Here is a 13,388-nt window from a genome sequence, read left to right on the forward strand (position 1 = left end):
GCTGGGAAAGGTCTCCTCCAAGCAAGTCAGTGTTTCTTTCCTTCTGGTAACAACAGTCTTAAGACCCAGCACTGCAGGATGCTGAGCAGCAATGTACATCTCCATAGGCTGAGCCTTAAGCAAGAGTCATCTCATGGATGCAACTTGTATGCCTAAAATTATACTTCTGCAAGTGTTTTTGCAGTGCCAAGGCTTGGGTTCTTCACATTTACAGAATTATGCTCACTCTGCACAATAGCAAGATAATTTAATTTACAAATTGAGTATGCTCTCAAAGGAAATTCATGTCAGCCCCTGCTACAATGACTTTTGCTTGTAGCCAGTTGCCAAAATACGACAGCTGGAAAGTGGAAAGAATAGACTGCATCCATAGCTGACAAAAGCTGTAATTTAATAAGCATTCAGTGGCAGTTTTCACAGCTTAGTACATTGACAGACATGTCCTAGCAAGTCTGGCTTTGGTACTTCAAATTGTACTGTCCCCAGATACGTGCCCCTATTATTGTGACAGCAGCCCCAGTTCCTGTTGGGCTAAGTGAGCTGCACCAGTCCTACCTACTATCCCTGCTTAGGGCACTGAGAGTTTCATCCATAGAGTTACTTTGAGCTCCGACATGCAGATACAAGCACACATTTTCTTCTGCCAACCTTCTTCAGCCAATCACTATCACTGACAGAAGGGTGGTTGCTAATTCATGTACAAGAAAAGCATTAACTTTTCTTAATGAAGCTTATTCCTGTTTTAGTGAACTACCAGTGTTTTCGGTCCCCCCCACCACCCTCACACACACTCCCCTCTGTACATTAGGAAAAAATTTAAAAAGAACAAGAGCTCAGGCTGCCAGATAGGATGCAATGCTGCCTACTCTCCAACCACTACTGCTTCCTTTGCAAAGGTTGATTGCATCCCCTGATCACTATCTACATGGCACTTGATGAAGCCATAAAAAGTCCTTTGCAAAGTACCAGCTAACTGTCCTCTGAGGCTGGATTATATTCTGCTTGTCAGAGAACATATCTGTGGGGACGCCTTTTCATTCCTGAATAATTGCTAGCAAACCACCTTAGACACTAAGCAGAGAACACTCTTACTCAGTCTGGACTGAAAACCCTGTGACCTGACCAGATGCTGCAGAAAGCCAGGAGGAAACAAGAGAATTTACCAAGATGTCTTAAAGCTTTACAAGCCTTCCATTTCCCTACTGATCTAATAAAAGTAAGCCCAACCTAACTTCCACAAGCTCTCTGGTTTGTAGATCTCTACTGTTTGTCTTTTTTTTTTTTTGTTGGCTTTTCCTTTTAAAGGCATATGGTGAAGAAAACCAGAACAGCATAGAAGGAATTGCAGAGACACATGAGCAAGCTGGAAGCAAGCAATCCCGTTAGTCTACCTTTCCGTGTCTTTCACAACACCAGGCTGAGTCTAGTACCGAAAAGAGAAAAGGCAGAAATCACTGGCAAGAAGTCCTCATCCTCCTTCCCAAAAAACCCAACAACTTTGACCTCTTACTTGATAAGAATAGTTTCACTTACTAGCAGCACCGGACTAGAAACTATGCCTGGCTAGTCATGTATCAGATGTACATTAGAAAGAAAAAGCTTTAATAACACGCAATAGTAAAAACTTTTGAGAACAGGCTGCTCTGTCTGGCAGAGGAAGTATTTGCACAGCAAAGCTGCCTTTCTTCTAAGGGTTCTAAACAAAAAAGTGTTCTATAGCTAGAGTTTCCACTAGGGTGATAGTCTTAATAAAAAAAAAAATACATCTTTATGTATATCTGCATTTTTCGTATTTACAGCATTCTGCCTTCACTCGACAGAACTCCTTGTTAAAGATCTCAAATGCTATTATAACCAACACAACACCACACTTAAGAGACACACTTCAGTCGATTTCTGCACAGGTTTAATAGATTTTGGGTGTAAAAACACATACAGATAATCCAATTACATTCATAAACACAAAAACTTAAACAGGGAGTTCTACCTTTCTGAAATTTATGGACTCTACATTAATCCAGATCTAGCATATAAATAACTATTCAAACCTTCCAGAGCTATGAAATAATTAACACAAAATAAATGTTTCTGGTACCTTCTTGTGTTAAGTACTTCAGATTGTTCAATCACTTGTTAGGGAAAGAACTAGATACCGCATTAGGTCATCCCTTAATATAGGCCAGGGTAAGTCAAACTTCTTTCATATCCAGTTAACATGCAAACCATTTGACCTTTCCAACAGGACTACTAAAGACCTGGCAAGATCCACGTCTTATCCTATGGGACTTCACACAAGGCATTACATTTTACTTCAGGGCTTTGTTACAAGCACAGCTGACAGCAATTGCAAGAGATCATACTTTCAGCTACATACATGCTATTTTCTCTTGCTTTTACTAAGCTTAACTGTTTAAGCTGAGGTTTCTAATGCAAAACTAACTCAGAATGAGAAAGCTATAATAATCATCCACAATAAAAAAATATTATGAACTATTCCATTCGAAATTTTCTGGTCTACACTAAAAGAAGAAACACCAATCTCGAGCAATACATAGCATCTTCCCATTTTAAGTGGGGACTCAACACTTCATACACCTTGAAACTCAACAGTACACAGGCAGAAGCCACTCAGCTCCACAGAATTATTAATTTCACTCCAAGTTTTCTGTATCATAAAACGCTGAAGACTACTATTTTCCCCGTTAAGTAAAAATAAAGTGACTGACAGCAGAACTCTGTGTTCTGTGGCTGCTTACTCAGTAGTTTTGGTATGTAGTTTATTCCATTGGTGTAGCACTTACTCATTTGCTTTGAGGGTGCGCATCATGATGCAGTCTTCGATTTGTAACATGTTAGTTTGTCCCCCTACTACTTCTCTACTTGGGCCAGCATTCACAAAGGACTGTGTGATGGGAACTGCACTGGTGTCACAAAGTGACAAAAGATGAAAAGCTACTGAGTGTGGAACACCATTTCATTAACTGGCAGCACTGAAAGGCAAGTGACGGATGAAGCTGAGAAATGGAAAAAAGAGGATGGGAATACCCCCGTGCACGGTTATGCGAGTCATTAAAATCAGGCTTTTACAGCCTGTCTGTTAAGGGTGGCTTGCATTCCCAAACTTGAAACCTTAGGTCTGTTCTGCAGAAGTGTTTAGTGGCCACGGGCATTTGCAGCTGGCCTGTGCTTGAGTAGCAGTCAGTCACAGACAGCACCTGCCCCTCCTCACAGCTGTACCAAACCAAACAGCATCCACATTTTGTTTCCCTCTTCCTCTGTTGCCCATTCCTACTCTTCCCTGAACTCCATTTCCCTGTTTATCTAGTTTTAAGCAAGTAATTAGAGAGGCTGCTCTTGCAGCACAATCACAGCACAAGATCCTAATGCCTTCTGGTATTTTTTCCTCCTTTTCAGAAGACAGGACTCAATTGCCACAGCACAGCACTACTAGCGTGACCACGCTCCTGAAGAAAACCCTTTCAAGATCAGTTCATAGAAGCAAATGAAATTACAAACTTGATCTACCAGCAAACTTGTCTGCTAAAATCACCGTAGCCCTAATCTAGACACATACAGCTCACAATGACCTGCTATCATATGTACAGCAACAGCTTGTCTGCATTTAAACCAGACTAGCAAAGTTAGTGACACTCAGCCTCTTACCTATCAGCTTTGCCTTCAGCAGAACACATCAGAGCAGCAGGACACTATAAACTTCTAAACACAAGAAAGGCAAAGCATAGCAACTCCTAAATGCAACACACGTCAGCATGGTAACTGAAGCCCTCAAAGGACTCTGTGCCCGAAGTTCATAGACCTTTTCTTCCAGCCATGTCAACTCTTCCAAGAAGAGCTAGCACAGCTCTCCACAGATTCAGCTGGAGGACCTAAACAGGCACTTTTGTTGTATTTTCCCTACTTTGACTTCCCTGACGACTTGCGTCATCCAAAGCTTCATGTAACACTGACCTTCTGAGTGGCATCTTTTTCTTCTGACTATTCTTGTAAGAGCCAGCTATGAAAGTAAACGTACTTCTACTTCTCATATCTGTTCAAACAAGCCTCAGCCTCCATTTTTCTTCTTTTTGACCACTGGCAGGAGGAATATCACCTTTCCCGTATTTCCACTGCTTTAGGCACACAAGAGAGTTTTCTCTCACACTTTCCCTTATATTGATAACATACGAAATCTATTCTTAAAAAGTCAAAACAAATGAGGGGAAAAAAAAAAAGCCAACAATGTTATCTCCTGGCTCCATACCAAAGCCAAACAATCAAACCTTTCAACACCATGTCTCTTCTCACAATGCCTTCTGATAGCCATCAGCCAATGAATAATGAGAAAAACAGTTACACTAAAAATAGCATCTCCAAACGGTGAGGAAGTCGACAGAAGTTGTCAAGCCTCCAGGGCCAGATACTTGCGAAGAAAACATGCTTAATTTCTTTGCAGTTACTATTCAATAAATGGTCCTGCTTTTTGGCCTCTGGAAGAACTGCCAATTTTGCATCTGCTCTGAACATCTAATCAGAGTTTATTTTTTTCCACTACATCTGTCTTTGAGAAGCAGACACTGCAAACAAATACTTTAGTTTTTCCATCATGAAGTATTTAGCTTGTACTTCTCATACTGTAACTGAACAGTCACTTCCAAGGGGAAAAAAAAAGGAGTTACAAGCATTTTTGAATGTAAAAAGAACATGTTCACACATCCAATCAAATATCCTTCAGCTACAAGCTCTTTGGTTCTTTTCACCCCCCAGTACAGCCAGATTCACTTTGGAGGCAATGACATCAGTAGAGGAACTATTTTAAAATAAGTTAGCTTCCTCCATGGTCTGAGGAGGTTCTCTGACAAATAAAGTCATGAACAGATGAAATGCAGACACTTTTCTTCAGCCTCTTCTCCCCCATACCTCCCTCTTTTTCCCACCCTCACTCCAGTGATGATCTGTCTTGCTTTAAACTGCACAGCAGAATAGACAAACAAAGGGAAACAAATGGTCTGGGGAAACACAGCCCTTCTCCCAGTTTTTCAGCACAAGAGGTTAAACAGTGGTGGGAAAAGAGGCAGTCAGGAAACAATGTGCCAACTGATCTCTCTTTCCATCTTCAAGTTAAACTGAGGAGCCCTAAAGAAGGATGTTGCTTGCAGGCAACTACACAAGCTCTGAAGCACTAACTAGCACTCTTAGGACTTTTAGAAAACACTCATATTAAGCCACTTGTGCACCTGGGAGCTTTACAGTTGTCCATATTCCACTTGGTTCTCAAAGGAAAAACTCTGCTCCTTCAGGGCTTGGTGCAGGGAGGATGCAAACTTTGGCACTAATAGCTCACTTGTCATTCTCAGTATTTTTGCAGTAAACTTTATCTTGTAAGCAGAATTAAACAGAACAGAATAACACTTCTTCGTGTATGTCTTGGCTAATCCATTTCATAAGCACTGATAGCTCCTGTAAAACACAGCATTTATTGACCTAGGAGCAGGATCGGCAGGTAAGTGCCATGACCTCCACCAGTACCTTTGACCCTGTGCCAGGAAGCTGCAGTAGTGGAATACATCTTCAGCTGTATTCTGTGCAAAACATCACAACTCGGTGGCAGATCAAACCAGCACAGCAATGGCAGCAGCTGCCAGTTAGAGCTTAGTCAGTAGCTTCCAGGATGGAGCATAAAGTTACTGACACAATCATCACTGGCCAGGCCACCAGTTGTTCCAGTTTTTCTCTCCTATTTCACATGCCTGCTTGAAAGACCATTTCCGCAAGCCGTCCCTGTGCTCCCCTTCCCCCCTTCAGTAACTTATTTCATACTTACAAAAAAAAACCACCATGATTTTACTCGAAATTACACACTTGGCTTAATAAAATTCAAACACAAGGGCAACAGTCTCAGCCAGACTTCAGTCAATCAAAGCTGACATGCTCTAGGTGTATTAAATGCACCATTTTCCTTTATTATCTTCTCATTGACATTATTTTCACACATGTAAATACCTTTAAAACAGCTTGCTTCCAAACATTAAGGTGGCCAAGGCCAAACCCCTGAATAAGCAAACACTGTGCAAAAACAATCATACATGCTCCACTCATGGGCACAGTTTGCTGGGTAGCCATGTATGTACCTGGGCGGGAAGGAAGGAAAGCAGGAGAGAAAAGGAGTCAAATTCTCTGACAGTGACCTCCTGGTACCAGCATGAAGAGACTTCAACACGTTCACATGGGATGAATACCAAGCAGTTGATGCATTGATGCATAGCTGAATGCACAGGTACTCCCTACTTCATCCCAAGGTGGGCTGCTCTTCCACCTACTCCCTGGTGGTACTGCTTGCTGACATTCATTATTGTGAGTCTCCCATCAACTATAAGCTTGCAACACTTATACCACAGAAAAACACACTCAAAAAAGATGAAATACGGAAAACTTAAAAATTGCAAAAAGAAAATGTTATTCCTAAGGTTTGGAATTCCCGTTTGTTTTCTGGGGTGGGCTGTTCTGTGGTTTGTTTTTTGTTGTTTGGGTTTTGTTTGTTTCTCTGGGTTCTGGTTGGTTGGTTGGGTTAGGTTTTTTTTGTTGTTGCTCTAAGAGGCAAAGTGACCAGTGAAGCAGTAAGAAGCTGGGGGAAAACATGCTCAAAGAAGTTGCAGTATTAAAAACAGAGCTGTCAGTCAGGTCAAGCATTTCAAGAAGATATATTGCATTTCATTCTTGCATGAGGAGAAAGACATATAGCAAAACATTTTCTGAAGGAAGTTGACTAGAGCTGCCATGAGGATTAAACAAAAATTAACTTTTAAATAAAAGAAAACATCCCATGTATTTGCATTAGGTGGAAGGGTATATAATGCACACAGGCTACATTGCTGCTCAACGCAAGGTTTCACTTCAGTATTTCCTTGTTTCTAGTGGTAAATAAACCAGAGACAAGTACTGTTTCGAGACTGCACAATCTCCTGTTCTGCAAGTACCACCACAGAATAAACCACCTGGAAGCCCTGCAGTACAGTTACATGTGGTGGCCCAAGCTGCTTTAACGCTTAGCTATTAATAAAAGATATGGATCTACTACCTCAGCCCACCCTTTATTCCTGGTTGAAGAGTAAATATGTAATTGTTTTACATTCAGAGCAGCTTCCTTCCCACTGACCCCTCTTCAGTCCCACTACCACACTACCATCACCACTTCCACCCCACATCAACTTCCCAGTGTTGAATTCCTGACCTGCATAATGGCTCTGCAGGGCTCAGATGGGTGCCTTCCCAAGGTAAGGAGAAGGACTGTGAAATGCCACCCTGCTGAAGTCCAACCAGATTCAAGTATATATAAAAGGCACTGCAGGCATCTTTGTTGTGCTGATTTATGCCACTAACTATAAGGCTATATACCCAACATCACGTATATTACTTACCATGAAATGTGTACAGCTGTATAAGTATACACAGCAACTATAAAGCACTAAGAGAGCTATATAAACTGATGTAACCCTGCAATAACTGTTGCTATTGGCTATGCTGCAACCAGTCTACAAAATACTAGCTCATGAAAAATCAAACGCTACTGCTACTCCTGCGTTAATGATAACCTGCTACACCTTGGCTGACATCAAGAATTTCAACTGAAGAACACAAACCAGACTTGGTTTACCTTACAGAGGCAAAAAGGAATACACTCATTAAAACTGCATTCTGCACAGAACTACCTAACTTACTAAAGACTTTCTCTAAAGAACCACAAGAGACCTTAAATTGTTCAAATCATCAGTAAAAAGTGATTAGCTTTTCAGATACACTGGTTTCTAAAGCTGTTTATTTTCTGCGTTTCATAGATTGTACTTTATTTGAACTTAATTTCAAGGAGTATAAACTAAAGCAGGAAATTGGCCCTCAGCAGCGCAGCCAGATTCATCCTCAGCATCTAGAGGACAAACTAAAAACAAATCAAAGCACAACTGAAGAAGTCCTCCTTGCCAAAGAACATAATTCTGCTTTCTCATTACTGTTTTGCTAAAATAATTTAATTAGCAGCCTTCGGACACAGGAAGTCATTTATGCTTCATCAGGAAAAGAAGGGCTGGAGGGGTGTGAATGGTACGCACTGTTCTAGCATACCAGGAACACAGCATTGAATTCTCCCAGCTATCAGGCCAAAGCTGGATTGGCATACCAGAACTAAGCACTTTTTTTAATCCAAAGGAGAGGAAACAAAACACCATTTTTTGGCAGTCTAATATTTGCATACTCTTACACACATAACTACAAGTAAGAAACAGTTCATCTGTGGAGCGGTGCTAAGGTACAATAGCTGAATTGGATATTGTGCTTTCCCATCCCATGCACAAATTAAACTCCTAAAACCACCCAGTCCACATCTTTCATTACATTCTGCTTTTGTGGCTGTTGACATTTGTCATTAGGGAATCCCATAACTGAAGCTTTCATATGTAGCTATTTAGGCCAATTCCCCTAGGCTACTCCATGTGACAGCATATTTGATTCCTGCAATAAAGTAGTAGTCTAGACTAATTTCAACATATGTTTCCTCTTTAGAGGAAGGCTGCTTAAGAGTGGAACTGTATGGTAGATCTCCAGGACTGCAAAGGCTCCTACAACAAAAGTATTTCCCTTTCCTAAAACTAGCTGTTTACTAGGGTTTACTGCCTCCAAGCACTTAACTGCTCATCAGTACCATGTACGAATACCCTATGTAGGCAGAAGCCTATGCTTTTTCAAATCCTTGTTATGACAGCAATTCTATCATCAAATCCGAAGAGCATTAGCCGCAATCCTAGTTCAAATTTCTCATTACTGTAGGAGTAACCAGCTACTGAACACAAAACTGAATTACAGTTTGGCTTGAAAATCCCTGGAATTTGGGAATAAGCTGCTTCTCAGCCCCTTTCTGGCTCAGATATCATCTGTACTCATCTGTACACAGGTATTTCTACAGCTCTCCAGTCCATTTTAGCCATATGAAAGTAATGCTGTAGAGCCAAACCATATTTTAACTTCACCAGCATAATCCACCAGTGGGTAGAATAAGCCAAGTTTAAATGAACTGGCAGGGTTTGAATTGCTAGTTGAGATTAGCTAAAAATATTCCCGTGATGCAGAAACCCAAATAGAAACCTGCTCCATCTTCCAGGGCAGTATCAGTTCTGCAGTCCCAACAGGTGTAAAAATAATTCATCTTTGTCACTAAACTATATGAATATGCAGGAGGCAGAGGAGAGCTGTCAACAGACAAGAGGCCATTGTACATAAATGCTTCCAAGCTGCAAACCAAATTTAAAGGTCCCAGAGTACAGAGCCATCAGGAACCAGTTTCTTTACCCAGAGATTTCCAATGATCCTATAAATTCAATACTGTTCATCCCTGTATTTCATATGTGAAGTGCTTCAGCTGTATGAGGAAGGCTTTGAAACTCAGCCGGTACTGAAAGGCCAGCCTTCCATGAAAAAGTGGCTTTAAAGTAGGAAACTAGTTAGTGCCTGGGTACAGAAATCACATTTGTTTTGATTTAGCTCCTCAAATCCTTTGAATACCAGTTCAGAACACATACACTATAAAACACTCATGAGAAACTGTCACTTTCACTCAGGCACATACTGATGAACTGCTATTTACAGCTACTGCCATTTAAGTGCCTTTTTATTGTAAATACTGGGATTTGCAAGCACAGACACCAGGAGATCCTCAAGCTGCTAAGAGCTGCTGAATAAACAAGGGTAACCTGAGTGATTTTTCCCTGCTGCCTCCTATCTGAACAGCACAGACTCAGCCCTGCACACAAAATTGCTTGTTTCCTGCCAGCCTCCAGCCTCCACGTTGGTGTTTTCTCGGTGGGAATTAAAGGGTGGCTTGTTTTCTTGTTGCATGAATAAATGCAGGTAAAATGACCACTCCAAGCAAACACATCCTTCCTAAAATAATTTTGCTGGAGCCTTCGGACAACACTGATTTATTTTCCCAGTGTCTTCCCCTCTCCCCTCCTCCCCACCCCAAACAGCCCTCCATGCCACAGGGCAAGCTGAACCCCAGCAACTCTAATGGCTTTGCATACTTATGCCTGAAGGCTGCAGGTTGGCCACAGCATAACAGATACCCACATGCAGACAAAGAGACACAGGCACTTACCCGAGAGATAGACAGAGGCACATTGAAATCCTTGCCCCCTTGAAGCCTGAAACCCCAAGGAGCCGGGCCGACCAAAGACACACTGTAGTTGCTCATGTTGCTTAGTTTTCAAGGATCAAATCCAAAGAACTGATGCCTGTGGAAAAGGATTAGAGTTCTAATTTAAAGACTAAAAAAACAAAAGGCACCGTCTATCATTTTGAAAGCCTTCTTTATCTTTTCCCCTTCACAGTATAAAACCAGCCAATAAATACACATCAGGTTGGTCATTACTTGTGCTTTTATTCCTCATATGTTGTTTTCCTCCATAGCTTAGGAAGCAACATAGCTAGGGAACGTAACACAGACTTGGGACTTGGGGAACTTCCCAGCATCAGACATCTTGACAACTACTTCTCCCTAACACTAACATGGGGGGGGAAAGTGGGGGGACCCCAAGCATTGAAGCTCATATTAAAAAAGTTCAATGAAACAAGCATGAATTGATAGCATCCCTTAAATCCAAGTACGGAAGAAATTAGCACTACTGGCACATTTATTTCTAACAAAATGAATATCATATGCTTCTATGTCATCAGCTCGAAGCTTGTTTCTAAACACATTATGTCCTGACAGTTTCAAAACAACGCCGTTTTGAAGTTAATCAGAAGAAAATAAAAACCCTGTGACTTCTTTATTTTTATAGCATTAGCTTCATATTGGTAGAACAATGTAACAGACAAAACGGATCTTAAAACCAACCCTCAAATGAAAGCCATGAACTAAAGTGAAATACCCACAGCCACAACTTGGTATTGAGGAAGCAAAACCCAGGCATCTCCCTCCTTTAAATTACCTTTAAAAGGCAACTGAGGCACTTAATTGCCATTCAGCGTCAAAGATAAGGGCTTCAGTTTCGCCTCAGATAAGTAATGTTACAACGACATCTTAGGTAGTGGATGTCGTCTATTTTTGTATGGTTGAAGCCAGGCAGGAGCACACCAGGGCGGGCTGGTGTAAGACTACACCGGGGCACAGCCTGATTCCATACTCATATAGGGACATTTAAGGTGGACCTTCAGTCAAACAGAAGCAAGCGGGCTGCAAACCCCACTGAGCTCCACCAGCCCACCCCACCGACCATCAGAGCAGGTCTGTCATGCAGCCTCTGTCAGTGCACAGATGAACATTTAATGTCGCCCCCTTAGAAATCCAGCAGTAACAGAGATCCACTGCTCAGACAAGTTTCCAAATCAAACAGTAAACTCCTTCCACACCAATGGCCACTCAGGTAACCAGAACACAGCTACTGACACTAGGCAGAGCAATATATATATTAGGAAACTGAATTCGGAGTGGGTACCCAGCCAGTTCCTGACGCGCCTGTTGGCATCCAGCAAAAGGACAGCTCTGACTCTAGGCATCCAATAAGCCCACCTCTAAAAGTCTCAACAAGCACCAATGTACAGAGGGGAAACACACACTGCTGAGCTTATATGTGGCTGAAGAGGAAGAAAAGAAACAAAAAGGCTCCACGAAGTTTCAGCTAGGACTCCTAGGGGCCTCGCTCAACACTAAAGCTAGGCTACAAGTCATTTAATTGCTCTGCGCACCGAATCCCTTATAAAAAGGGGACTTTAATTAATCACAGATTTCTTTCCATATAAAAACACAAATTCTTTTCATTCCCTCTAAATGAAATCCACCGCGGTGACAGGTCGCTATAAATTAGAGACTGGAGAAAAGCAAACCACAGCTCGTGACCAGCACACAAGCAGTTCATTGGCACAGGCAGAAAGCTTTACCTAGCAGCTGAAACTGAAGCACTTGTGCAGCTTTTCTCTCTTTTCTAATCAACAGCTAGTTACAATAACAGACCTAGGAAAAGATTAAACTCCATTAGAAAATACTACTGTTCTTTTCCACTTGTAGCAACTACAAACAGGAGGGAAGAGACTGCAGGCTGAAACACCACACATCACACTCAGCATCACTCATCTTTCCTTTCTAACCCCTCGATTCTGCCATGTCTGCATCTCTAGGCTTACACACACACCAGGGAAGGCATGGCAGACAAAGGAGACCCACTCAAAGTTTAATTTAACAGACGTCTTAAAACATGCTAAAGCAACACCTCAAAAGAAAGCGTTGCAAACCCACCAACCCCACTGGCATTGCGCAAACCAACCAACCAAGGGTGAAGTTGTGCAACTTTCACTTAGATGATCAAACGCTCGGGGGATCTCCTTCTGGAAGGGGGAATTTCAAAACGAAAGCAGAAACGCTCGCCTGCACCACTGCCCTTCAGGGCACTGAGCCGCAGGGGCCCAGGAGTGGCCAGCAGATCCCAGTAGTGGCCAGCGGGGCCCCTCTACCCCCTGGGTGAGCGGCGCCAGCAAAAAACCCCGTACCCCCCGGCACCCCCTTTGCACAGCTTCTCCACCGAACCCTCTAAGCGCTCCGGGACGAGAACCCTCAAGGCCACCGCAAGCCGGAGACCAGAGAGCCCCACATAGCGCTGCTCTCGGTCCAAAGCGCCCCACAGCCCCGCTGGCACCCCGTCATGTCGCAAAGCCTGTGGAGCGGGCACCCCAAAGCCCCAGCCTACTCGGCCCAGAGCAAGGAACCACACAGGTGCCCCACAGCCGCAGGACGGGGCTCCCCGCGGGATTCCGAGCCGCTGCCCTCCGGATCGGGCGCTACCCGCGGCACTCCACCGGCAGCTCCGGTGCGCGACAAACCCGCTTTAAAACAAATTGCATTAAAAAGAAAGAATTGAGATAAGCACCGTGGGGCTGCAGAAACCCCGTCCAACCTGCTGACTCCTTATTCCTCCCACCTACCCCGCAGCCGCCGGGCCGCCACTCACCCCGTCGGTGCGGTGCAGCTCGGCGCGGAAAAGCGAGGACACCCGCTGCGCGTCTGGGAGGCGGCGGCTCCGTCCCCCCGGTCTTGTTTTCACTTCCGTCTCCCGCCGCTCCTCCCCCAGCCCAGCCCAGCCCTGCCCAGCCCGGCCCGGCCCGGCCCCGCAGCGACGGGACGGGACGGCAGAGCAGAGCGGGGGAGGCTGTAAAGTGGCGCTCCCGGGCGGGCCTGGTTAAGTTATTGATTCACTTTTACCAGGGAAAGGTACGTGTTCGCTCCGCTGTGCGTTACACACAAGTACCTCAAGGCGCACCTGTGAACGCGAGGGCGAGCCGGGAAGGGGTGGTGCTCACCGGGTGCCGCTCCGGTCCCAGGTCCGACTAAAAGGGCTGCTGTGCTGGGC

The 13,388-nt window shown here is 43.6% G+C and overlaps 1 protein-coding gene across 11 annotated transcripts in view; it reads right to left on the reverse strand.

The window, feature by feature from the left end:
- Positions 1-13,102, reverse strand: part of PDLIM5 (PDZ and LIM domain 5) — a 124,812-nt gene extending 111,710 nt beyond the window's left edge. For 3 of the 11 annotated variants that reach the window (XM_065691731.1, XM_065691721.1, XM_065691755.1), the window contains exons 1-2: positions 12,990-13,086; positions 10,142-10,277 (exon numbers count right to left, since the gene is read on the reverse strand). In XM_065691731.1, the coding sequence (XP_065547803.1) occupies positions 10,142-10,237 (96 nt within the window). In that variant the 5' untranslated portion in view covers positions 10,238-10,277; positions 12,990-13,086. Of the gene's footprint in view, positions 1-10,141; positions 10,278-12,963 lie in introns of all 11 variants that reach the window. The other 8 variants (XM_065691706.1, XM_065691693.1, XM_065691748.1 and 5 more) reach the window with 6 other exon arrangements.
- Between the last annotated feature and the right edge of the window lie 286 nt (positions 13,103-13,388).

This window comes from Lathamus discolor, chromosome 1 (assembly GCF_037157495.1).
Source record: "Lathamus discolor isolate bLatDis1 chromosome 1, bLatDis1.hap1, whole genome shotgun sequence".
Lineage (NCBI taxonomy): Eukaryota > Metazoa > Chordata > Aves > Psittaciformes > Psittacidae > Lathamus > Lathamus discolor.